The sequence below is a fragment of the Puma concolor genome, chromosome B1 (genome assembly GCF_028749965.1).
Source record: "Puma concolor isolate L17-30 chromosome B1, mPumCon1.1.hap2, whole genome shotgun sequence".
Classification (NCBI taxonomy): Eukaryota; Metazoa; Chordata; class Mammalia; order Carnivora; family Felidae; genus Puma; species Puma concolor.
Window position 1 is genome coordinate 137,495,961 of NC_141670.1, and position 26,907 is coordinate 137,522,867.

At 40.2% G+C, this 26,907-nt stretch overlaps 1 protein-coding gene across 1 annotated transcript in view; it reads right to left on the bottom strand.

Annotated features, from left to right (window-relative positions):
* Nucleotides 1-15,587: 15,587 nt before the first annotated feature.
* CDS1 (CDP-diacylglycerol synthase 1) overlaps nucleotides 15,588-26,907 on the bottom strand; it is a 73,110-nt gene continuing 61,790 nt past the window's right edge. Inside the window, exons 10-13 of the mRNA XM_025921685.2 lie at nucleotides 26,456-26,608; nucleotides 24,873-24,992; nucleotides 22,266-22,369; nucleotides 15,588-18,354 (exon numbers count right to left, since the gene is read on the bottom strand). Of these exons, the coding sequence (XP_025777470.1) occupies nucleotides 18,225-18,354; nucleotides 22,266-22,369; nucleotides 24,873-24,992; nucleotides 26,456-26,608 (507 nt within the window). The 3' untranslated portion in view covers nucleotides 15,588-18,224. The remainder of the gene's footprint in view (nucleotides 18,355-22,265; nucleotides 22,370-24,872; nucleotides 24,993-26,455; nucleotides 26,609-26,907) is intronic.

Here is a 26,907-nt window from a genome sequence, read left to right on the forward strand (position 1 = left end):
CTACAAAATATATTTTAAAAATCATTTATAATATCAAAGTATCACAAGCAGTCTCTAAGGAAATTCCAAGTCGAACTCACATAGTGGATACAAGTTTTCTAAAAGTAGAACTTTTGCTTAAAACCTAAAATTTTATCATTGGTGACAGTTTGCTGTTTTCTCTGAAAAAACAGGGTCACTTTGTTAATTTCAAGAACATCTCTGCCAAAGAACCCCAGTTTGTCAGTTCTTCAGTAAACACCATGTGCAGTGAGAAAAGCAGCTAGCTCAACTCCCAGCTCAGTTGGCCCAGTACTTTTCTTCCAGACCAACATTGTACATGGGGATAGGAGTGCCTTCTGGGTGTTTCTCATTTTATGTCCCACAACTTAAATTTCAAGATTTAATAAAAGTAGCAAATTTTACTGCTTCTCCAAAGACATTCTTAAGTGAAACGGGTACTTTTTTTTTTTTTTTTATAGAGTGTGCTTGAAGTAAAGAATATCATGACTCCTACCAGCAGTTTGGTGCCCCTGGCTTGATTCGTGCTTACATTACAACAGTTTAACTCACCATTGCTTCTGTACCTCAGTTAAGTACAAATATCAGTGCAAATAATGTTTTAGTATTATGAAAATAATCTTCATCTTGCAGACCCCACAAAAGGGGCTCAGGACTCCTAGGGTTCTGTGAACCAGAAGTATTGGTCCAAGGAAAAGATGTGTGAGGATACTCCCCAAATTGCAGAGAAGCACGTACACAATCTCATTTGGGAAAAATGTTCCTAATTTAGGCCTGGGTCTTCTGACTGGGCTCCCCCTGAAACCTACGAAGTCTAAGACCAGGCCCTGCACACAGGACCCTCTGTTGGCGGCCACACCCAGCTATCCAAATACCACCTCCATGGCTCAACACAACACAGACCCCAAGAGTGCATCTCTGAAGTCTTCTAATGTCTTTTTTTTAGTCCATTCTTTAGTCCAAGACTTTCAAGTTTTGATCAAGTAAAAAAAAAAAACTGTAAATAGTAACATTTTCATGTTAGGTACAGTTCACAATATACTGGTGAGGAACAGGGTGGCAGAAGGCCAGCTTGGGGGCTCAGTTCCCATTCTAACACTTGCAGTGAAATTGGGCTATCTCTCAGCATTTGAGTTTCCTCACATGTAAATTTTGTAGGATGATACCTGCCCACAGAGAATTGTTGTTAAGAATTAAATTGGGTAACATATATATAGGACACATAGTGCCTGACATATATGTCCTCGATATAGTGTGTTAATGTGGAAATATGAACGTAAAAGGAATGCGCTGAAACATCTCTAAAACCCCATATCAAGCCACTGGCAGGTTGTTAATCTTTAGTTAGATCCACAACAGGCAGAATGTTAAGTGTGGGAAGAGGCCCTAGAAATCACTGCCCCAAACCCTCATTTAACCCGAAAGGAAAGGGATTCAGAGAGGTGTTTGCTGGTCCTAAAGCTGTGCTGGTGTTGAGTTTCATTCTCAGCCTAAGCTCTGGACTCCCAGGCCAATGCTCTTTACAAACCATTCCCAGTTTCCTTTTTTTTTTTTTTTTTTTTTTCCCCTGAGGGGCGGGAGTGGTGACTGCCGTGAAAATGTACTTAAGATTTTTTTTTTTCCGCTATTATCCATGCATAATCATGTCGTACTTTATTGAGAAAATAAAACACTAGAAATTCAACCTTGGCTTTCAGCTCTCGCTCCTCCTGCTCTACCAGGGAAAGATGTAAGCTGCATCCCGGAGCAGAGGACAGTTATTTCAAGACAAACAACTTGTGTGTTGACTAACTTGCCCTCAAGCACAACTTCAAATTCCAAACAAAAGCTATCCCTTAAGTGCTACTTCTACTCATAAAAGGAAGCCACTCCTTTGCAACCTCATTAGAAATAAACCCTGGAACCAAGGCCAACCTGAGGAGTCTTTGGTGTAAAACTAAGGATCACAGTCTGGCTCTGCAGGCTGAATCTGCACAAAAGGAAGGAACCGATCTACTTGAGCAATGCTATCAAGTGTGCGTCTGGCTCAAATTTGGATCTGCCCACGTAGATGTATTTTGCCTTCTCCAAAGGTGGCTTTTGTGTTCCTGCTGATACCTCTGCCACTGGGCCTTGAGGATGATTCAAAAATGTCATGACTACCCTCTTCAGGAACTTTCTAGTCCTAAACAAGAGGCTCGCCTTCATGGAGGTGTAACTCAGTTTCCAGCAAGTCTGTTCCACTTCCTGCTGTTTCTAATTCAGTAAGAATGACACTCGCCACATTTGTTTTCTTAGCTCTGCAATCTTCACTGTCATACCATTCTGTTATTTTATCATCTCATCCTTGATAGGAATTGAGTTCATACTCTTCTAGTTCTATAGAATGCAAAGCCTTACCGGAAAATTCTCTTCTGCTACAATTGTTTTCCCTCCAGGCTGGGTTTCGGTCATCTGCAAATGTTGTTCTGCCTGCTTGCCTGTCTGCCTTTGTTCTGTAGAGGTGTCAACACCACTGAATTTCATCTTCCTTGTTCTAAAATTTTTTTTAATGTTTATTTAGTTTTGAGAGAGAGAGAGCCAGGGAGGGGCAGAGAGCAAGGGAGACACAGAATCCGAAGCAGGCTCCAGGCTCCGAGCTGTCAGCACAGAGCCCAACGTGAGATCATGACCTGAGCCGAAGTCAGAGGCTTAACCGACTGAGCCACCCAGGCGCCCCTCATCTTCCTTGTTTTAAATATGGACACTGCCCCCCAGGCTTAAATTTGCTGAGATACAGTGTGAGTGAATTCCTTTTAAGGACGGGCTGCTTCTGCCTTTGCTGGCCCCTGTGATTCTCAGCTGGACTGCTGGCATCCTCCTTGCTTGAATCCAGCGGGGCTCCCGCCCCCGCACTCGCTCTGCTCTGCCTGCGCATCTGTGCCCAGACTTGAACTTCTGCCTGTGAGGATCCTAACCCAATTGTGCTCCTCTTCCTCCCTCAGCCACTTTGGTCTTCAGATGTCACCTTGTAAGGGAGGCCTTTTCTGACCAAACTATAGTATCTCAATTTGCCAGCCCCTGATTTTTCCATCTCCACCCTCCTCTGCTTTGTCCTTCCCTGTAGCATCTACCACGGTGAGACGGTCCAGATGCTATGTGGTGCCTCCCCAGGGAAGCGTAAGCTACACAGAGGCTAAGATGGGCATCCGTGTTGGTCACAGTTGTGCCTGGCGGAGCAGCTGCTCAGTGAATCTGCTGAGTGAAAGAATTAGGGGCAGCCCACCCCCATCTTTACTAATCTTGAACTTACCGATTTTAACTTTTTTTCTTTTATCTTCTATATTTATTTATTTTGGGGGAGAGCGCAAGTCAGGAAGAGGCAGAGGGAAGGGGCGGAGAGAGGGGGACAGAGGATCCGAAGTGGGCTCTGAGCGGTCAGCACAGAGCCTGATGTGGGGCTCGAACTCATGAACCACAAGATCAGAGCCAAAGTCGGTCGCTCAACTGACTGAACCACCCAGGTGCACCCCAATTTTTAACTTTTATTTTTATTGTAGGAAGACTTCTCTTTTTTTTTTTTTTTAAGTTTATGTATTTTTGAGAGAGAGACAGTGTGAGCAGGAGAGGGACAGAGAGAGAGAATATCCCAAACAGGCTCTGCGCTCTCAGCACAGAGCCCAACGCAGGGCTGGAACTCCTGACACTGCCAGATTATGACCTGAGCCAAAACCAAGAGTAAGATGCTTAACCAACTGAGTCACCAGGCACCCCTTAGTAAGACTTCTTAACCTGAGATCTACCCTGTTAACAAATGTTGAAGTGTACAATACCATCTGGTTAGCTGTCGACCCAACATTGAACAGCAGACCCCTAGACTTGATCATCCTGCCCAACTAAAGCTTTGTGCCTTTTGAACAACATCTCCCTCTTACCTTCACCCCAGCCCCTGGCAGACACCCTTCTACTCTCTACTTATCCATGAGTTTGAATACTTTGGAGACCCCATGTGAGGAGAATCAGACAGTGTCTGTCCTTCTGTGACTGGCTTATTGCACTTAGCATAATGTTGTGGGTATTCAGCCTTAACAGAATCTGCTTTTGTCCAAGTCTTCAATTTTTCATGTGTTGAATTCACCACGTGCCTGAACACTTATGTTTCAAACTCTCACTGGGGTTTGACCTTAAACATTCCAAGTTCGTTAACTCTTGAGGACACCTTTGACCAAAGCACCCTTTCCCCACAGGGAGAGCCAGCTGCCCACCAGCCCATGGTAGAAGCCTTAGGATCTCTGCAGCAACACCCGAGAAGAGAGCCTGCCCTCTTTCTCCTAGTCTCGCCTAACTGGGGAGGTTTAAATATTCCAGCACTGCCCCACCCCTCAGAGCTGCCCATCAGACAATTCAGGGAGGTGGCACAACCTGTTGAGGGGGTCTTATTATGGAATGAGCTGGCAGTCCTTCCCTGACCCTCCCAAGGCCCAGAATTAGCTCCCCTGCAGATCCCATCATTACAGATTCCTAAATCAGATTTTTAATGTATTTTCTAATGCGTTTTATTTATTTATTTTTTATATTTGAGAGAGAGAGAGAGAGAGTGTGTGTGAGCAGGGGAGGGGCAGAGAGAGGGAGACAGAATCCAAAGCAGGCTCCAGGCTCTAAGCTGTCGGTACAGAGCCCAATGCGGGGTTTGACCTCGTGAGCAGTGAGATCATGACCTGAGCCAAAGTCGGACGCTTAACCAACTGAGCCACTCAGGCTCCTAAAATCAGATTTTTAAACCATTTTATTGAGCTATAATTAACATAGTATAAAATTCATCCATTTAAAGTGTACAACTTGGGGCTCCTGGCTGGCTGTGTCGGTGGAGCATGCAACTCAATCTCGGGGTTTGGGGTTTGAGACCCATGTTGGGTAAAGAGATTACTTAAAAAATAAAATCTAAAAAAATAAAGTGTACAACTCAATGGGTTTCATTATGTTTACAGAGTTGTGCAGCTATCACCACAATCTGATTTTATCATCCAAAAAGAAACCTCATACCATTAGCAGTCACTTCCCACCCTCCCCGTCCTGGGCCCCAGCTACCAGGAATCTACTTCCTGTCTACAGATTTGCCTATTCTGGACATTGTGTATAATGCAGTCATACAATATGTGGTTTTTCGTGACTGTCTTACTTCATTTAACATATGTTTGAGATTCATCCGTATTGTAGCATGTATCAGAACTTTGTTCCTTTTTATTGCCAAGTAGTTTAGTTCATTGCATGGGTATTTTATAATCTATCCACTTACCACTGGATGGGCATTTGGGTTGTTTCCACTTTTTCACTATTTGTGAATAGCACTGCTATAAACATTAGTGTTTTTGTGTAGACGGGCATTTGATGTCTTTTGGAATTGCTGGATCATATGGCACCTCTATGCGTAACATCTGGAGGAACTGCCAGACTTTTTCCAAAACGGTTCACCATTTTACATTCCTGCCAGCAGTGTATCCAATCGGTTTTTACTCTCAGGGAGCAGCAACCAACCTGCACTCCCCCTTCTTGTCACATGTAGGCCCTCATTAGAATGTCTCTTTGATTTAGAGACAGACCACCTGCTAGTATACCTTCCAAGAAGGTATCTGGTAAGAACGTAGGTGGCAGTGACAGCCTGCACCAGCAGCCTGTGAATGCACTAGTCTCAGCTCCTGCTTGGGTTTTCCTGCCACCTCTCCTCCTCATTCCCTCCCCAGCTCCAGCCAGGTGAGGGGCCTCTCTCGTGTAGACCACAATCTCTGCACCTTCCACAGTGTCTCCCCAGGTAACCTGCACATTCTTCGGAGGGCAGATGGTATATCTGAAGGCTCTCATTTAGAACTTCTGTGAAGTTCTTTTGGCACTGGTTTTATTATTTTTTTCTAAAGTTTATTTTCAGAGAGTGAGAAAGCACACCTGCATGAGTAGGGGAGGAGCAGAGAGAAAGAGAGAGAGAATCCCAAACAGGCTTCACGCTGTCAGCACAGAGCCTGACGTGGGGCTCGATCTCACAAACCTTGAGATCGTAACCCGAGCCAAAATCAAGAGTTGGACACTTAACCAACTGAGCCACCCAGGTGCCCCTATTTTTATTTAATTTTTGTTAATGTTTATTTTTTGAGAGAGATAGAGAAAGCATACAAGTAGAGAAGGGGCAGAGAGAGAAGGAGACACAGAATCCAAAGTAGGCTCCAGGTTCTGAGCTGTTATCATGGAGCCCAATGTGGGGCTCGAACTCACAGACCGTGAGATCATGACCTGAGCCGAAGTCGGACGCTTAACCGACTGAGCCACTGAGGTGCCCCTATTTTTATATTTTTAATATGAATGTGTATGTACACTTGGCCACTGATTCTCAGCTGAGGATGTTATATTTGGATCAAGACCTATCTCTTCTCTTCCTTCTACAAAATAGAATTTCCAGCTATGGCTAAGGGAGAGACTGGCACAGCCTCTCCCCAGAAAGGATCTATAAAGCTTGACAAAAATTGATTATTCCACTGCTCTGGAAATCAAAGAAAGATATACAACAATATGAGTGGCATTTATGCTTGAAAAACTGCTGCACAGTGGGAGTTTATGCAGTTCTTTCCTCAGGCTACTCCCATTCCCCTACCAGCTTAGTTGACATGGAGGTTTGGTCAGAGCAGCAGGTTTGGCAGGACAGAACTATGAGGATCCCAGCTGTCAAAGAGGACTCACTAGATTTGAAACAGTGTATGAAGCCTGAGAGCAGTAAAGTTGTCAGTGGAAGTGACAAGCTCAGCAAAGAGTGAGTGGGGTGAGCTAATGGCCCCATAAGCCTGGAATTGTGTGGTTGAACCAAGCACATTCTTGGATGAGACTATGCACATGCACACCAGAGACTTGGAGAAGGTCTGGGTGATCCACATCTTCCTGGCTGAACTTGACACTGCTCACAGGATCCTTAGCAGACAAAACTAATTGAATAGCATCAAAATTAAAAGGCATCAAACTTCAAAACATACCGTTAGGACAGTCAAGCCATGCACTTAACAACTGAGTGTCAAACTATGTGAGGCAAAAACTAAGTGCATTCATCTATTTCTCCTTGAAGTCCTATGATAGTAGAAAACTTCGACTTGCCACTATCAGAAATGGACAGATTTAGCAGGCAGAAAATCAGTAAGGTTAAGGTTGAACTCAACCCCCTCAGTCAGCTGGATATAATTGACATCTATAGACTGTTTCACCCAACAACAGCAGAACACACATGCTCTCAGGCTCACATGGAACATTCACCAAAACAAACCATACTCTGGGTCATAAAATACATCTTAACGATTTTAAATTTTTTTTTTCAACATTTATTTATTTTTGGGACAGAGAGAGACAGAGCATGAACGGGGGAGGGGCAGAGAGAGAGGGAGACACAGAATCGGAAACAGGCTCCAGGCTTTGAGCCATCAGCCCAGAGCCTGACGCGGGGCTCGAACTCACAGACCGCGAGATCGTGACCTGGCTGAAGTCGGATGCTTAACCGACTGCGCCACCCAGGCGCCCCCATCTTAACGATTTTAAGAGACTAGAAATCATGCAATGCTCTCTGGCCACTAAGGAATTATACTATAAATCAATAACAAGAAAGTCCCAAAATACATGGAGATTAAACACCACACTTCTCAAAAACATATCAGCCAAAGAAGAAATGTCAAGAGAAATCTAAAAATATTTTGAGCTAACTGAAAATGAAAACACAACTTATCAAAATTTGTGAGATGCAGTGAAAGCAGTGCTTAGGAGGAAATTTATATCATTGAATGTATATATTAGAAAAAAATACCAAATTTCGATTAAGGGTCTACCTTAGGAAATAGAAAAAGAAGAGCAAGTTAAATCCCACATGAGCAGAAGGACAAAAAAAATAATAAGATTTAGATCAGAAATCAGTGTAATTAAAAAAATCAATACAGATTTTATACAGATCATCACAGAAAATCAATGAAACCAAAAGCTGATTCTTTGAAAACATCAATAAAATCAGTATAAGCCAGGCTACTCACAGAGAGAAAAGAGGGAGATTACTAATATTGGAAAAGAAAGAACATCACTACAGATCCCATGGAAATGAATAATAAAGGAACACTATGAAAAACTCATGTCCACAAATCTGATAACCTAGATGAAATGGACCAATTCCATGAAAGATATAATTTGCCAAAGCGAATTGCTAAACTTTGACTATTAAAGAAATTGAATTAATAATTGATAACCTTCCAAAACAGAAAGCACCAGGTTTAGATGGATTCACTGGTGAATTCTATGAAACATTTAAGAAATAAATCCTATCAGTTCTCTACAATCTTTTTTGGAGATCAGATGCAGATACTTCCTACTCATTCTATGAGGCCAGCATTCCCCTAATGCCAAATCCAGATGAAAACATTACAAGAAAACTACAGACCATTATCATGAATACAGATGCTAAAATTCTCAAAAAACATATTAGCAAATCAAATCCAACAATGTATAAAAAGAATTATGCACCATAACTAAGTGGGACTTATTCCAAGTATGCAGCATTAGCCTGGTTCCAATTTGAAAATCAATTAATATAAGCCATCACCTCAACCAGCTAAAAAAGGGGTGCCTGGGTGGCTCAGTCAGTTAAGTGTCTGGCCTTTTTTTATTAGAGAATGTGCAAGCAGGGGTAGGGGCAGAGAGAGAGAGAGAGAGAGAGAGAGAGAGAATCTTAAGCAGGTTCCATCCTCAGCATGAACCCTTACATGGGGCTCGATCCCATGACCCTGGGATCATGACCTGAGTCGAAATCAGGAGTAGGATACTCAACTGACTGAGTCACCCAGGTGCCCCAACCATCTGACTCTTGATCTCAGCTCAGGTCTTGATCTCAGTGTCATGAGTTCAAGTCCCACATTAGGCTCCACTCTAGGTGTGGAGCCTGCTTTAAAATAAGACAAAGGCAACAAAATTCTTAAATAATATCAAAATGCAAAAATACAACTTGACAAAATCTGACACTCATTCATGATAAAATCTACCAATAAATAGGAATAGAGGAGAACACCATCAACTTGGTAAAGACAATCTATAAAAAACCCATTGGGGCACCTAGATGGCTCAATTAAGCGTCCAGCTCTTAATTTTGGCTCACGTCATGACTCATCATTTGTGAGATCAAGTCCCATATCAGGCTCCATGCTTGCAGCACAAAGTCTGCTTGGGATTCTCTCTCTCCATCTCTCAAAATAAACACATAAAATTTTTTAAAAACTTAAAAAAAAAACCCCCAAAACCTACAATTAACATCATACCCAATGGTGAGAAACTCAGAGGTTTACCACTAAGATCAGTTACAAGACAAGGATGTCCCCCCACTTACCACTCCTTTTCAAAATCATACTAGAAGTTCCAGCTCATGCAATAAAACAAAAAGAAATAAAAACATACAGTTTGAGAAGAAAGGCATGAAACTATCTTTGTTGGTAGATGACATAATTAATTGTATGTAGAAAGTAAAAAAAAAAAAAAAAAAAATCAACCAAAAAACCTCCTGAAACTAAGAAGTATAGAAAGGTTGCAGGATATAAGGATAATATACACAAGCCAATCATTTTCCTATATACCAGCAATGAATGAGTGGAACTTAAAACCACAATGCTATTTACATTAGCATCCCCGAAAATGAAATACTTACATATAAATCTAACAATATATATACAAGATCTCTATGAGGAAAGGTATAAAATTCTGAGACATAAAATCAAGGAACTAAATAAATGTAGAGATATTCCATGTTCGTGGATAGGAAGAGTCAATATTGTCAGAATAATCAGTTCTTCCCAATTTGATCTATAGATTCAGTGCAATCCTAATTAAAATCCCAACAGATTGTTTGTGTATATCAATAAACTGATTCTAGAGTTTATATGGAGAGGCAAAAGACCCAGAATAGCCGACACAATATTGTAGGAGAACAAAGTTGGAAGATTGACACTACCCAGTCTGAAGACTTACTTAAGGTAAGTGATAAGTCACAAGCTTACATATAGTAAACTGTAAATAAGACTTAGCTACAATAATCAAGACAGTGTGGTATTGGCAAAAGAATAAGCCTACAGATCAATGGAACAGAACACGGAACACAGAGGTAGAAGCACATAAATATAGTCAATCGATTTTGACAAAGGAGCAGAAGTTATACAATGGAGCAAAGACAAAAAGGGTGCTGGAAGAGTACCTGGATGGGTCAGTCGGTTAAGCATCCAACTCTTGGTTTCGGCTCAGGACATGATCTCACAGTTTTGTGAGTTCGAGCCCTGTGTCAGGCTCTGTGCTGACAGTGCAGAGTCTGCTTGGGATTCTCTCTCCCTCTCTCTCTCTCTGCTCCTCCCCCACTTGCACTGTCCCTGTTTCTCTCAAAATAAACTTTAAGAAGGTGCTTAAATGTAAAGAAAAAAAAACATGTAAAAAAACATGTAAAGACATCCACATGTAAAGAAAAAAAAAAAAGGTAGACATAGATGTGACACCTTTTACAAAAATTACCTCAATGCCTCATAAACCTAAATGTAAAATGCAAAACTATAAATCTAGAATATAACAGAAAACCTAGAAGATAACATCTAAGTTGCTGTGACATCATAGTAACTACATCATAGCAGCTACAGAATAGCCACATAACCACATGGTAACCACATCATAGTTACAACATCAAAGAAGAAGTTACAACATGAAAGAAGGAATTGATTAGCTGGACTTAATTAAATTTAAATTTTCTGTCCTGCAAAAGATAATGTCAAGAAAATGAGAAGATAAGCCACAGACTGGTGGAAAATATTTGCAAAAGACACATGTGATAAAGGACTGTTGTCCAAAATATGTAAGAATTCTTAACAGTAAGGAAATAATCCCATTAGAAGAAAAATGGATCAAAGACCTTAATGGTCATCTCACCAGAGAAGATGTACAGACGACAAGCATATGAAAAGATGCTGTTCTGCCTCGGGTCCTGCTGCTTGTGTGGTCACCGCGTGCAGACCTGGGACCTCCTTGGTGAAGCAGTAGCTGAGAAGACTCCCGCACTCACCATGGCTAACAAGAAGCCCATGGATTCTTCATCTTTCAGATTTCAGCAGATGAAAATAGCTGTATGCTCTTTTATCATACGGAATGAGAAAACTGTGGGTTTCTGAAGCAAGTTGGGCTGGTGCTACTTTAAAAGGGTTTGTTGATGAGGCAGATCAGATTCCGATTGGATGGGCAGCCAATCAATGAAAGACACACCCGCACAGTTGGGGATGAAGGATGAAGATACAAATGATGTGTCCCAGTGTCAGAAAGGCCGTGTCTACCAAAAAGTGAAGCTGCTATTTCACTCCAGAACTCTGTTCCTCCAGACCAAGAAGACATTCTTAGTTAGAAAACCGCAGTTTGGTTCTACCACATTCTGACTACTACAGGATAATTTTCTCTATTCTTTCATTTTCCTCTTCTCCATTCCTTTATTGTACATAAAGTAACTATATGTGCATAAGCATATTGCATTTTTTTAACTAAATGGCCAGTGATATGTTTTGATCAATATTAGATGGAAATGGGATGGGGAAAAATACGGATTCTATGGAAATACTTCTTTTCTCCGTTAGTGGCATGCTCATTCAGATCGTACCTTTATGTCCCACTAAGTTATTTTGCTCTCACTGTTTAACCAAAAAAGAACAACAGAAAAATACTTGCTCACTTTGCTCAATTGGAGAACTTAATGTTTCTTATTTCCCATTGTAAAACCAAGGTCAATTTTATAACTGTTTTTGTACATAGCTGTTGCATGTAGGGCAGTCTGTCTTTAAGTAGGGATAAATTTAAAAGAAACGTATCCTAAGTCGTTTTCCCTTCAAGTCAAATGTCTTGTTGTTTAAATAAACTTCTTGTTAAAAAAAAAAAAAAAAAAGATGCTCCGCATCATACATCATTAGAAAATTCAAATCAAAACACTTCCATGCCTATTAGAATGCCTAAACTCTAGAATATCAACAAAACCAAATGCTGGCATGGAGGTGAAACCATGGGAATTCTTATTCGCTGCTGGTAAGAATGCAAAATGGTGCAACCACTTTGGAAGACGGCTTAGTAGTTTCTTACAAAACTGAACATACTCTTACCATGTGATCCACCAACTATAATTCTTGGTAAATTTTACCCAAGGGAGGTGAAAAATTATGTTCACCCAAAAACCTGACATTACAGCACACTGATGTTTACAGCAGCTTTATTCATAACTGCCAAAACTCGGAAGCAACCAAGAAGTCCTTCAGTAGGTGAATGGACAAACCGCGGTATATCCAGACAATGGACTATCATTCAGCACTGATAAAGGAGCTATGAAACCATGAAAAGAAGGAGGAAGCTTAAATGCATATTACTAAGTGAAAGAAGCTGATCTGAAAAGGCTACATACTGTACGATTCCAACTATATTCCAGCTAGAGGACATTCTGGGAAAGGCAAAACTATGATTCCTGAAAAGATTGGGGATTAGGGGTGTGGGGAGGAATGAACGGGAAGCACAGAGGATTTTTAGGGCAGTGAAAATACTCTGTATAATACCATAATGGTGGGTATATATCATCATACATTTTTCCAAATCCAAAGAATGTACACCACCCAAAATGAGCCCTGGTGTAAACTGTGTACTTGGGTGACTATGATCTGTCAGTCCAGGTTTAATCAGTTGTAACAAATGCACCACTCTGGTTGGGATGTAAATAATAGGAACGCCATGAATCTGATGATAGCTGGAATGGGGGGGGGGGCGGGGAGTGGAGCTAAGGGTTAATGGGAAATATCTGTAACTTCCCCTCAACTTTACTTTAAACTGCTTTTTAAAAAAAGTCTTAATGAAAAAAGAAAGAAACCAAAAAGACAAAAAAACCACAGCCTGGGAGAGAATAATTGCAAGTCATGAATTTGAGAAGGGGTTTGCTATCCAGGACATATAATGTTCTCTTACAACTCAAGAAGAAGAAAAACGACCCCATGTAAAAATGGGCAAAGATACGAACGGACATTTCATCAGGGAAGATCTACAAGTGGCAAATAAGCGCATGAAAAGATGCTCAGCACCATTAGCCATTTGGGAAATGCAGCTGAAGTCACCGTGAGACACCTCTATATCCCAGTGAGAATGGCTACCGTTAAAAAGACAGCCGGTGCTGTTTTGGTGGGGCTGTAGAGAAATTGGAACCCTCGTATGCTGCATGCAGGAATGTAAGAGTGTACAGCCACTTTAGACGGCTTGGGCATTTCTTTAAAAGTTAAACACGAACATCATATGACCCTGCAATTCCACCTTTAGAAATCTGAGAGAAATGAAGACATAACCAAAGACATGTCCACATTCATAGCAACATTTTTCATAACCAAAAATTGGAGCTAACCCAAATGCCACTAGTAAGTAGGTCAGCAAAATACTGTATTCCTAAAAAGGAATGAAGTACTGATACATACATTATGCCAGACGCAAAACACTACCTACTGTATGATTCCATGTGGATGACATGTCCAGAAAAGGCAAATTTATAGACACACAAAGCAGAGTAGTGGTTGCCTAAGACTGGGGGTTGGATTAGCTGCAAATGGGCACCAGGGAACTTTGTTGAGTGATGGAAATCGTCTCAAACTGGATGTGGTGATGGTTGTACAATGCTATGGTACATAAACTATATCTTGATACAGCTGTTGAAAAAGCAAAAGCAAATGGAATTGCTGGCAATTCAGTTGTGTGTCTTACCTATACTAGCTGAAGCCTTTGGGTTCCTTTTCTTCACAAGTTGAGGTTAAAACTGATCAAAAATATACTTAGTACTCAAAGACGTTCTCCAAACTTACCGCTCTTTTAGGTCCTGTCTGAAGTTTGACACTGCAGTTTTTATTCAAAAGCCACCTGGACCCATCAGACTCAAGCAGGATGCCCAGTGGAAAGAAGGGTAAGAGCTTATGCCCCCAAACCGTACTGTTGTGCTGTAAGTTTGACAGAGCGCAGTTTGAGATTTCATTCTCTAAGAGGACACCGTTGGGTGGACCATCCCTCAATAATTTTCTCTATCTGAACAAGGCTTTTGCTTTACAACCACACGTCCTTTGTACACAATTAGAGAACCAAGCTGTATTTTCTCAGCTCCTTTTAGAAACTCACTTTGCCATTTTCTAACATTCCATTCATCAACGCTGAGTCTCTATGGTATCTAATGATTCAAGAATGTTCTCCCCTTTTCCACAGGACAAGGATGACAATGGGATTAAGGCAGGACAGGTATCTGATTTTGGCTCAATTGTCTAGACCTGTCTTTTTATTTGCGGACACAACGTAGAGCATCCCAAATGGAGCCCCCCTTTAAGGCCTGACTTTTAAAGTTTGTAAAGTTTCTGGAACAGGTGGCAAGAACTGGCTGTGGATGGTCTATAGGGCAGACAGATCCTCTGTGGAGGCCAGAATGGTGGTCTCCCATTTCCCCACTCTGGTTTACACATTTGTTATTGCCCCAATCAACATCCGCCTCATATAGTATTTACCTACTTTTGTCACTAGGCAGAGAACTACAGTTCTTGTTCTTGGGGCTGGATGTCTGGGAAACATTCTAGGTTTGCTGAATTAGACAGATGGGCTGCTACCATTCAAGGGACTCTTCATGTTAACACCACCTAAATCGTAAGTGGCCAAATGTGGTTACCTTTTTGGTCAGTTCTACCAAACTGTCTCACTTTGCACTGGATGTGGGCAACAGATGAGCAGATAGGAAGAAAGGAAACTAAGGATTACTAATCAGCTCCTCTATGCTGGACAAAATCATGGTACATTCATATGACTTTTTACTTAACCCTAGGAACTAGGAAAAATGACATCCATCTTAGAGTTACGCAAAATGAGAACTGGGGCAGGTGAGGAGGGGCTATCCAAGAAAGATCAGTAGGAATGTACACATTTGGGTCTTAAGACTCCATACTCAATCATTGTTCAGAAGTTTGAGGGCCTCGAGAGTGCTGGCATGGGAGCCAAACACCGGAAACACAATGGCTGATCAAAACTGACGCTATTGGGGCGCCTGGGTGGCTCAGTCGGTTAAGCGGCCGACTTCGGCTCAGGTCATGATCTCGCAGTCCGTGAGTTCGAGCCCCGCGTCGGGCTCTGTGCTGACAGCTCAGAGCCTGGAGCCTGTTTCAGATTCTGTGTCTCCCTCTCTCTCTGACCCTCCCCCATTCATGCTCTGTCTCTGCCTCAAAAATAAACGTAAGAAAAAAATTAAAAAAAAAAAAAAAAAACCTGATGCTATTCAGCGTCCATATAGCTTAAAGCCAGATCAGAGGTTCACAAAAATAAATGTGTAATTATAAGCTGTGGAAAATATCATAAAAATTCAGTCCTCTATTGAGGACATCATTTCTCAACAAACACACATTCCACCATCACAGAACCACATATCCCAGCCCTGAAGGTGTCACTGTCAATGTTGGTGATGGAATATACCCAGTACATGATGCTTACACATCAGCTGTCACTTTGTAAACACCAGCTGAATGAATGATTCTTCTCTGATGAGAAAATGGCACAACAAAGTTAAAATCTGATTTGTTTCAATTTTATTTTCCTATCTCAGTTTCAGTAAAAGATTCAGAGAACTCATTGACACAAATCATAAGCTATCTCCCACCCATATACAGTATATGTCCAGTTTCTACTTTTTTTTTTTCACTGAACAAATTGATACTTTGTTCAAACCAAAGTACCAAGGGGGGGGGGGATATGGGTGTGGTCTTTTTATTCACAGACAGTAAATGTATATGCACCACCACTACGGGAAAAGCACTGAGGAAATATTTGCATCCCACAGGTTAAAAAGTCAAGCAATTAATACAATTAGAGTACCTCCAAAGATAGCAGATTTGGAACAATTAGCCATTACTGTGAAGGAAGTCCCTAGTCGTCTTTTTCTGCCACCACATTCCTACACTGGAATTTAAGCCCTCTTCGTGGTGCAAGTATAAAAATTATCGAAGTCAGGGTTTTATGGCAATCTCTTGCTAAAATATATTCTATTTTAATATACATGCTACAAAAGTACACTAAAAAGGTCAATCTTTAGAGCTCTGTTAAAGAATTTACTTTTTTACACATAATGTTCACCCACCTCTAAAACCATATTTGAGGGAAGCTATTACTGTGACCCCAAATATTTCTAGCTTAATATTTTGTTTATTGTTAATAGTATTCTGTTTATAATATTGATTTTATAATACGTGTATTCAGTAATGCTCTTATAATTCTGTATCGCAGCGCCTCACCCATCACTTTAAAAAAAAAAAAAAATGCAGAAGGAACTGTGTGCCTCCAAGCAGTTCTTAATTGGGCAATCACCAAGTTTTCAAAGTTCCTGTTACAAATTTTTTCATTTTATTTTTTAAACTTTGTTACTCTAAATTCTTTTAGGATCAACATCTGGAGCTTTTAATTAGGCAAATACAAATGAGAGATGCTAAACATGAACTTGTAGGTAGCCTTTGAAAGGAAAAATTCCCTCCTGTAATAACATTCCCAGTGCCAGTGCTAGGTTCTTACAGGATAGAGTGAAATGACACTGACTGAGCACCTCCGGGGCAGATGAACTGGCCGCACGCACGCCAAACCAAAAAACCAGACTCTTGGTACAGAGTTTAATTCTATCTACTATAATCGTGTGGTGCAGGGGATGAAGCTGCTAGTTATAGATTTACATCCAGGGATCCCAAGCAGATATGTTATCTTTTATCTCAGAGTAGTAGAACGGAAATATAAAATAATTGAAATTTATTTCTGATTTAAACAAAAATAGTACTCTTTTCATTAGCAAAACATTCTTGAAAATATATCTATTTCTCCTCTTTGAACAGTTAGCCAAGGAGCACTAGGCAACTTCTGAAGGTTTAATGCCAACTGTTCAATACAATAAATATGGATATAGAGAGCACACAGCAACAGCAGCTTATTTACATTCACTGATGACAACACATTTCTTATCCGGTTACAGTGTCCAGGCCAACAAAGGAAAGGTTTGGCATTCATGTGCTTTCTGTTCTGAAGATGAGAATCACTTCTGCTTGATTTTCATTCTTGGAAGAAAAAAATAACGAGCTGTTGTCCTCGGATTTGATGACATGATGTGAAAGAGGAACGGAACAAAGATTGGCTGTACCCACAGAGTTCGTCAGGGATTGGGTCTCCAGGCAGATTTCTTCTTCACGGGTGAGTGTCCGGGGGGCTTCACAGGCACCAGCAGGGAGGCACCCAGGACACAAGTGGGCAGACCCTAATCTGGGGAAGGGCTACTCTTGCACCCCCTCTGTGCTTCAGCCTCCACCCCTACTTGCCACCCTCTATATCGATCGTATGTGCTTGAGGCTGCAAAACTGATGGAAATCAGCTTAGAGGGAAATGAGGAAAAGCAGAGAATTCGGCCAAGAGGTGGCCTGTTGTCACGCATCACTGTCTTATGCTGCCTCCTGAGCTCCTGTCATCTGTGGAGGATGCGTACATGATGTTCTTCATAGCACAATTCTTTGTTTTTCTTGAAAATTTTTTGCAAGGTCATGTTTTTCCAAACAATTTTATCAGGAGTAGAGTTTGAGGTCTGCTCTTTTTGAACCTACCGAAAAGTGGAATGTTTTTCCCTGGCAAATGATTACTTCTTTGAAAAGCAGACAAGCTTCTTTTTTTTTTTTTTTTTGGATCCAACTTAGCCCTTCAGAAGCAACTTCAGACTAAGAGGAGGAAGTACAGTAGAACTAACTTCCTGTTGTGCCTTACATAAAACATTTTGTTAAAATTAAGAGCAGCTCCAAGTACAAAAGTAAATATTTGTGCAAAGGGCACAATGCCAGATGCAATCTTAAGACATCCTCAATTTTTACTCTTTTTCTGTCTGACTCTTTAAAACACAAAGTCTTTTACGTTATGAAATCTAGGCAAGTCAGGGGAAGGAAGTTTACATCAGAAAATACTCTTTAGAAAAAAGTACAGGATCTTTTGCTGATCACTTGTTACTCATTTCATAACTTAGCTCAAGTGTTGGTTAAATATTCACAGTAATTTTAGAGAAGAAACATTTATGTCTTTAAAACTTCAATCCATTGCATTTTCAACCAGTTTTCTGTACAATTACAAAATTTCATCTGTCAGTGCTTTTCTGTAGAATTCCTTATTGTCAGTCCTTCCCATTCCGGACCCAGCTATAACTTCAAGGTGGGCTGCAGAATTCCTTTCTCAATTAGATGAGTCTTGAGGGTTTTGTAAATATTTAACTGCTGTTCCGGCTGAAGCACCAACAGCTGCTGTAGCACTTTGCTGGGATTTGGACCCCTGAGGACAAAGCGGAGAAGACCAAGTTCAGGCTATTTTAAGAGAGCTCAAGGAGGCATATACCCCCAACTGAAAATAAATCATGCACTTAAGCGCAGAGTGACAATCTTTACTTGACCAAGCTCACTTTCGTGCCCAATGTTAGTGGCAAAGGGAGGAAAAAAACCCAGAAACATTCTGCACTGAGAGGCATACAGTCTAGATTTGGGAAGAACGCACCAACACAAAACCCAGGAATGACACTAGGCAGTTTAGGGGATGCAAATCTAAGTTCTACAAAACTTTTCAAAAGGGCAACCTGACTGAAAGGTGAGAACAGCTAACAAGTCCTGAGACTGGACAAGACACAAAAACTATCAAAATTCCTGGTGGATGAAGATAAGCCAAAAGAGGACCTGAAAATATACTTTACATTTTTCAGCCTCAGGGGCGCCTGGGTGGCTAAACTGGTTAAGGGTCAGACCTCAGCTCAGGTCATGATCTCACGGTTCATGAGTTCGAGTCCCATCGGGCTCTGTGCTGACAGCTCAGAGCCTGGAGCCTGCTTCAGATTCTGCGTCTCCTTCTCTCTGCCCCACCCCCACTCACACTCTGTTCACTGTTTATCAAAAATAAACAAACATTAAAAAAAATTTTTTTTTAAATTTAGCTGCAAAGAAACTTCAAGAAATGCCCCTGGGGAATTATGAATGTTCATGAGACAGGGCACAAAGGTGCTGGCCCAGCACAAAAGCCCCAACCCAGGATTTGCAGTAGATGCCACAGCCTTTGTTCCAAAGAAAGTCTTAGGTGAGCCCCAATATAAGAAACAAAAGTGAGTCTTTTCTAGTTGAAAAAAGGAGGCGGACAGCCTGCCCCCCTCACCCCCACCCCCAGCAGTCCCTGTGGTGACGAGATAAGCCTGGCTGGAACTGAAGCAATACCAAGGCAGCCCGTGATGCCCTCACCCTTCTCTCCAGGGGACATCCCAAGGGCAGCGTAGGGCCTCTCCTCAAGCAGCAACCTCAGCAATCCTCGGGTTGGCTCCTCCAGCATCCCCACTCCAGCCCTTCTCTTCCTGCCCTTCGCACTGTCAGTCAGAAAAGGTTCTAAACAGGACTCCTACCCTCTCCCTGCTGTGACACTTTTGCAGTCAGGGGATTGTAACTTCCCCACCCCTGAGACGCTAGAACTCAACCTGTTTATACCTGTGTGATCTTCTCAAGTGTCATTCTCTCAAATTCAGAATGAACTGATTCAGAATTTAATGTGTATGTATTGTTCTTTGCAATTTCTACAGTCTATTTGAATCAGTAAAGGAGAGTATGGTTTACTTTTTGTAAAGAGAGATTAGTAAAATCCAATGGGAAAAAGCAAGACATAAATGATATATGGAGAATGGCACCGAATTCTGAGAAATACTGTAAATCATAAATTTAGTTATCCGTGTAAGGACTATCAGTTCAAATGGAATTATAGGAAATAGGAAACCCAGCGGCAAAGAAATGTCTGCTATGCAGGGATAACACAACAAAAATCTTTGATTAAAAAAACTGCACGATGTCATAGATCAGCCATCCCATGGGTTACCTTCATGCACGTGGCTCAACTCGTTTGCCAAAAGTGTGGCCATATGTCTCTCACGGCCACTGTCCACTCAAGTCAGGGCACAGCTTGTCTTACATCTCTTCAAAAGATTCAGCAACTTCATAACAAACCCAGAGTAGGGACCCACAGAGAAAAGGAAGGGTATTCTAGCAAGTTCAGCTAAATGCAAAATTATGTCAGCAGGTGCTCCCAGCTAGATGCATCCTGGCACTTGCCCTGTATTTCTAATAGTCTAAATATTTGCTTTCAAATGGTAGACAACATGGCTCAGCATGACTCTTCTCTATGGAGAGAATAGCAGGTTAAAAAAAAAAAAGTTTGAGTTAATGCCCTAAAAGCTGCTACCATCTGAAAATAGAGTTCTAAGGATTTGAGCATTAAATACTAATAAAGATATCAGTAAATAAATCATATAAATGGATTAAATATTCCAATTAAAAAGACAAAGGCTGTCATCTTGGTTATAAGAAAACAAATCAAGCTATATGCTTGTTAGAAGAGAAACACACTTTAAATATAGGGATAAAGGAACGCTAAAAATGAAACCCTAGACAAAGAAACCCTATATAAACACTAACCAAATGAAGGCTGATGCAGCTCTTCTAGGATCCAACAAAATAGGCTTTAAGCAAGTAGTATATAAAGATGGATGTTATATAATGACCTTAGGAGTGATTCAATAGGGACACAGGACAGTCCTACATGTGTATATACCTAAGACAACATCAAAATACATAAAGCATAAACTGACAGGACAGAAATAGGTAAATTTACAATCACAGTGGGAGATTCTGACCAAGCTCTCTTCCTCACAGAATGATGAGATGGAAAAAACAAACCCCAAAAATCAGTACAGAAGATGTAGCTAAACTTCACCTAACTGGCACGTACTACCCTATGTCCGCAAACTGTGAAACGCACACTTGTTGCATGTGCACATGAACACATCCCTGCATAGATGGTATGCTGCGGCATAAAACAAGCCTCCACCAAAAGAAGGAAAAATAAAGAGTATGTTTTCTGACCACAATGGATGGAATTAAGGCAAAAATCAATAAAGGAAGGAGAATGAGGAAATCTCCATTTGTATGGAAAGTAATCAACACCTTTCTAAATAAAGCACATGTCAAAGAAGATATCCTAGTGGAAATCAGGAAATATTTGTAACTGATAATGAAAATACAAATATAGCATATACTATGAGAATAAGGCAGTACTTAAGAGGGAATTTACAGTATTATATGACTATATTAGGCAAGAAGACTGAAAATCAATAAGCTTTATCTCATGAAGTTCAAAAAGCAATAGCAAATTGAATCTAAAGAAAGATGAAGGAATGAACGATGTGAGTGGACATCAATGAAATAGTAAGTTAACAAAGCCAGAATTTGATTCTTTGAAAGATCAATGTAGTAACAAGACTGCTCAAGAAAAATAAAGATTAATACAAAAACTCCTATACTGCTCAGGCTATATATTTAAAATGTGTATTTAAGGATCTACAAATATGAGTTTCACTCCAGATACTGTATAAAGGAAATACATGTGTTCTGTGGTCAGGCACTTAGTAGAGACCATGGAAAATAAAGTTCACGTGTGGTTGCTGTGGTTTGCTTTCACACCCCAAGCTGGCATTTTAGGGCAGATCCAAAACCTTAGGTTTAACAAGAATAAGCCACCCTTTATAAAAGAGCAATACCCTCCCACTCACCCACATCTCCACCCCCACAACCATAATCCTCAGCCCGCTCTACTTTTCTCCATCACACTTAGAACCACCTAAAACGCTATGTTTAGTTGTTTATCTTTCACTTCTCCACCTTCTCCGTCCAACTCCCCAGTAAGGATATAAGCTCTGAGGTCAGGAACTTTGTTTTGTTCTCTTTGTGATACATCCTAGAATATTCCCCAGTGCATCAGAGGCACTCAAGCAATAACTGGGGGACTGGATGAATTATTATGTCCTCCTCCTTTTTAATTAGTATTCACTAATTGAAAAGAAAATGTAACACCATTGTAACACCACAGAAAATGAGAAATTAAATTTTCTAATATTTCAATCCAGTATTATCCACATTAACTAGATCTTACCTTGGTCCTATTAAAGACCATGACATACACTATTGTTTAAGTTGTTCAAATATATGTAACATAATTATAATTTAACCATACTTCTCAGGGCAGTAAGATGTGACAGCTCCATGGCCACCATTCCCCTTTGATATTACATAGTACCACTGACAGAAAAAGCAACTCAAACTAATGCCTACGGGAATGAGAACTCAAATCATCTAATAAAACATTTTTTAAAAATCGAAAAGTACCTTATAAAACTTGTGATGTACACATGCACAAAAGTTGCCATCAAATACTGACAATCAAATCTGTCCATTATTCCGCCATGTCCAGGAATGGTGTTTGCAAAATCCTTCAGAAACAAACATATGAGTAAATTTTAAAAAGATCACCTGCTATCGGGGCACCTGGATGGCTCAGAGGGTTAAGCGTTTGACTTCAGCTCAGGTCATGATCTCACAGTCTGTGAGTTCTAGCCCCACATCAGGCTCTGTGCTGACAGCTCAGAGCCTGGAGCCTGCTTCAGATTCTGTATCTCCCTCTCTCTCTGGCCCTCCCCTCCTCATGCTCTGTCTCACTCTCTCAAAAATAAATAAACATGTCAAAAAAATTAAAAAAATCACCTGCTATAAAACTCCTACCTGGAAATGTCTCTTTGGGACCACAGACTCTCAGAAAAATACTACAGGATTTTTCTACTTAATACAAACTTACTGTAACATGTCTAACAAATTAAAATCACATCTTTCAAATATGCACCGATGTTGGAATGATTACCAAATTGACTAGAAACATACAAGTAACACTAATTAAATATTAAATCCAGCACTAACTTTTTTTAGTTAATAAAGCTTTTTCTAAATAAAAAGCGCTATCATCTATTATTAATCTAATACTGCTCTAGTCTCTTTTCCTGTTTAACCAGAAGTTACTTAAGGAGCTATTCTAGTGTTGAGACAGATTTACAACTGGTTCTAACTCATGTTTAATAGTTTTTACTCTGAAATATTTTGCTATTATAATATATATTCTTTTTTTTTTTTTTAAGTTTTAGGATAAAAAGAAAATCAAAATAGGTCACATGGGACACATTAGTCCATTAAATGGCCAAACTGAGGGAATGGTTAGTACATCTCTCCAATGGGCTCTGTACAGACATAGCCACATGTCTGAGTGCGAAGGATATAGAAATGATGGATCACCCTTCTAGTTTACTCAGGCAACCAAAAAACATCTAAACAGTTGTTATACCTTCATTTCAGACATGCAAAATAGTATCATCATTCAACAAGAAACCCTGAATTAGAGACTTCTGAAGAAAGTATCATTCTAAATGCAATATTTCTCTATCTAAAACAATTATTGAAAAATTCTTTGGTTACTTCTTGCCAACACATCTCCTTACTTCTCTTCCCTACTAACCAATGCACAAAAGAGCCATATTAACTCAACTCCATTCTGCTGTTTGCAGGCTTTACAGGACAGTCTGGCTGTTGTTGTGGTTCACTGTGGATGTGTGTTATCTCCCCTAGAAGGCAGTGAGCATCTTGAGAACAGAGACATCTTATACACTTCTGCATACTGCTTTCCACCTAACATAGTATCTTCCCCACTGCAAGTATTCACTGAGTTGTTTTTTTTTTTTTTTTTTTTATTTCCCTGGCTTCTGGGCCCTGTGGGATCTGGCCTTATCAATTATGCATTCTGATCACTTACTCTCTACCATAGCCACACTATTCTTGCTCCCTTTCAGTCTAAGCTCCTTGTCTCCTTTGTACTTTCTGGAACACTCTTCCTTAGATTTCTCTACAGGACTCATCCTTCTTCTTTTGTCAGACCCCTGCTCACATGCTACCTCCTCCAGAGAGGCCTGCCCTGTTCACCCCACCTTCAGTAGCCACTCTGACTCCTAATGGCACAACATCCACTCTTAAGGAAGGCATGTAAGGACAGCTGAGATAACAGGGCAAACATACGTAACTTTATGAGAACCTAAATTAAACAAAACATAGGGATAACTTTAAGTATCTGGAACAGGGATCTGCAAACTATGTCCCACGGGTCAAGTCTAGCCCACTGCCTGTTTTTGTAAATAAAGTCTTATTAAAACCCAGTCATAACCATTCATTGACATATTGCCCATAGGGCTTTTGCACTACAGTGGCAGAGTTCAGAGTTCAGTAGCTGCGATATGATTAATACATGTATGATTTCTCCATTTACACAAAGAGTTTACTGAGCCCACAGCTAGTAGAATGAATGGTCATATGCAAAGGCTCTCCTGCTTGTGTCTTTAAGGGAGACTATGGCATAACACTAAACCTCAGACAATTCATAGCTGGATTCTTGCATGAGCACTTGAAGTCCCAACATTAAGTGACGCATGCCATTCTATAAATGAGGTGGACATGACATTTTAAAATGTATTAACACAGGGCGCCTGGTGGCTCAGCCAGCTAAGCATCCAACTCTTGGTTTTGGCTCAGGTCACGATCTCGCAGTTTGTGACTTTGAATCCCACACTGGGCTCCATGCTGACAGTGCAGGGCCTGTGTGTTTGGGATTCTCTCTCTTCTCTTCTCTCTGCCCTTCCCCTGCTCGTGCTTGCTCTCTCTCGCAAAATAAATAAACTTAAAAAAAAAACTTAAAAATAAAATGTATTAACCTGACCTGACCAAAATTTAATGAGATAGAATACACCAAAATTAGCCAGGAAGCATTTCTATGAGGCCAAAACAACTAGAATGTAAAAGTTTTTGCCCAGAGGCTAAATGTGAGACTAAGGGAAAACCAAATTACAACTATATTACATTCTCTAATTCTCTAATAATGTAACAAAGATTCTAAACACATACCTTGATTTTGAAAGCTCTTTTGAATCCACTGGCAAAGAAGCCTCCAAAAGGGCCAATCAATGACGCAAATGTTGAAAGAGCAATGCTGTGTATCTGGAAAGGATACAAGCTCACTGTTTCCTAAACAGAAAAAAAGGGGGAAAGGGTTTAACTGCAATAAAATTATATTTGAGCATGCCACCTAAACTAAGAACCATGATATAAATATTAAGTCAAACCATTTGCCACATTTTTGTTAACTTCACAAACTTTCAGGATCGTGGGAGAAAAATATTTTGTACGCTCTTAATACCATTCTCTACATAGCCAGCACTCTCCATTCCCTCCGTAGGCATACTGGCAGCACTTGGAACACTCAACTCTTGCAGTTGATAGGATACTCTAGTTTATCTAGAAACTTCTACAACACTTGAGCTGTAGGCTAAGAATCGGTTGAGTTGATTTCTGAATTTGTTTCTTACCAGTAGAACTTTGTAATTATATATTTTAATTCTGTATTTTATTTCACTTTAATTTTGTATGACAAAATAAAAGGAAATTTGGTCTTTGTCTCAAGCTGCTTTCAAAAAGACCACCAAATTGAGCATCAGCAAGACAGTTATAAAAGATTCAGAGAGGAGATAACAAAAATTGAGAAGAATTCTACAGTCTAATTATTTTGTAAATGCTTGGTTCTTGCTCCATTTTAAAGAAACTAAAACTACAAGTTGTAGACAGTACATAAATACTGTGGTTTAAGAAAGATTCTTTAGAACACCAATCTCTGGACCCATTCTCAAAGTGAAGGCCTTACCCCAAAGCAAAGATCAGTAGTGTCAAAAAGTTTTACAGCAGATAACAGATGGCTTGGACACTGAAAACAATTCTTGGAATCCGTGCATTGAACACTCAAGGAGAGAAATAATTTACTGGTTAATCTGCTCCTCAAAATTGTGGATTTTAGTTAAAAATGTTTCAGATACACACACGTACACAGTACACACCTAACTGTTTCATCCCCACTTTAACCAACCAACCACCAGTCCTGATGGCATGGATCAGCAGGGTTCTACCAGACAGCTTGTCAACATCCTTCAGTGAGAGACGTCAGTATTGCTTTTAAATGCCAACAGTGTGCTTTTTGAAGGTAAACTGATTTCTTAGAAGCAGCTGCTTTCTGTACTAGTACAGGTCCCCTAAAAATCAAGGGACTTTGAGCTGCTGAATTTTAATTACGCTTTAAATTGAGTCAATTCATACCAGTTACAAGGGAAGCTCACTGTAAACCATTTGATTTGTAGAAATCTAAGAAATACTGAAAAATATTTTCAAAAAAATACAAGATAAATTAGCATCAGTAATCAAACTATCAAGTAAATTCCTAAGAGACAACTGGTTTATGACAGTAATATTCATTTTATGTTTGAGAAAGGGAAGTCACAAGGGAATAGAAAATATTATTGATGCTAAGTAGACAGTGATACCACTTCTGTATCATTGAATTTAAAATTCTGTACAAATTGATTTCTTGCAAAAAGTTTAGTCCTTTTTTTAAATGAACCTTAAACTCTGGGATGCAGGATCCTTAACTATGTTTATCTTACCCGTCTCAACACCGCCTTTAGAAAGGGAGGAAGTGAATAACTCTGAAGCTGGAAAAGTTCTGAGGGTTCACATTCTGTAACGAAGGAGTTTACATCACTTCGGTATTCCACTGGGCAGACGAAGTACTGATATTTGGATAACATGTAGGCAGCCTGAATAACAAAGCAGGAGTCCATGAAACATTGAATGAAAAAAACCTATCATATTTCTTAACTATCATAATGTGTCAGAAAGACCAGAGACAGAATGCCAAAATTTCTTTGCATTCACATTTTGCTATGTATTTTAAAAGTTAGATGGTCTTAAATGACCCAATAAAAGACTCTGAAAAGCCATTAGAAAACAAAAAGCTTTTCCAGGCGCCTGAGGGGCTCAGTCAGTTGAGCATCTGACTCTTGATTTCATCTCAGGTCACGATCCCAGAGCCCAGCATTGGGCTCTGTGCTGAGCA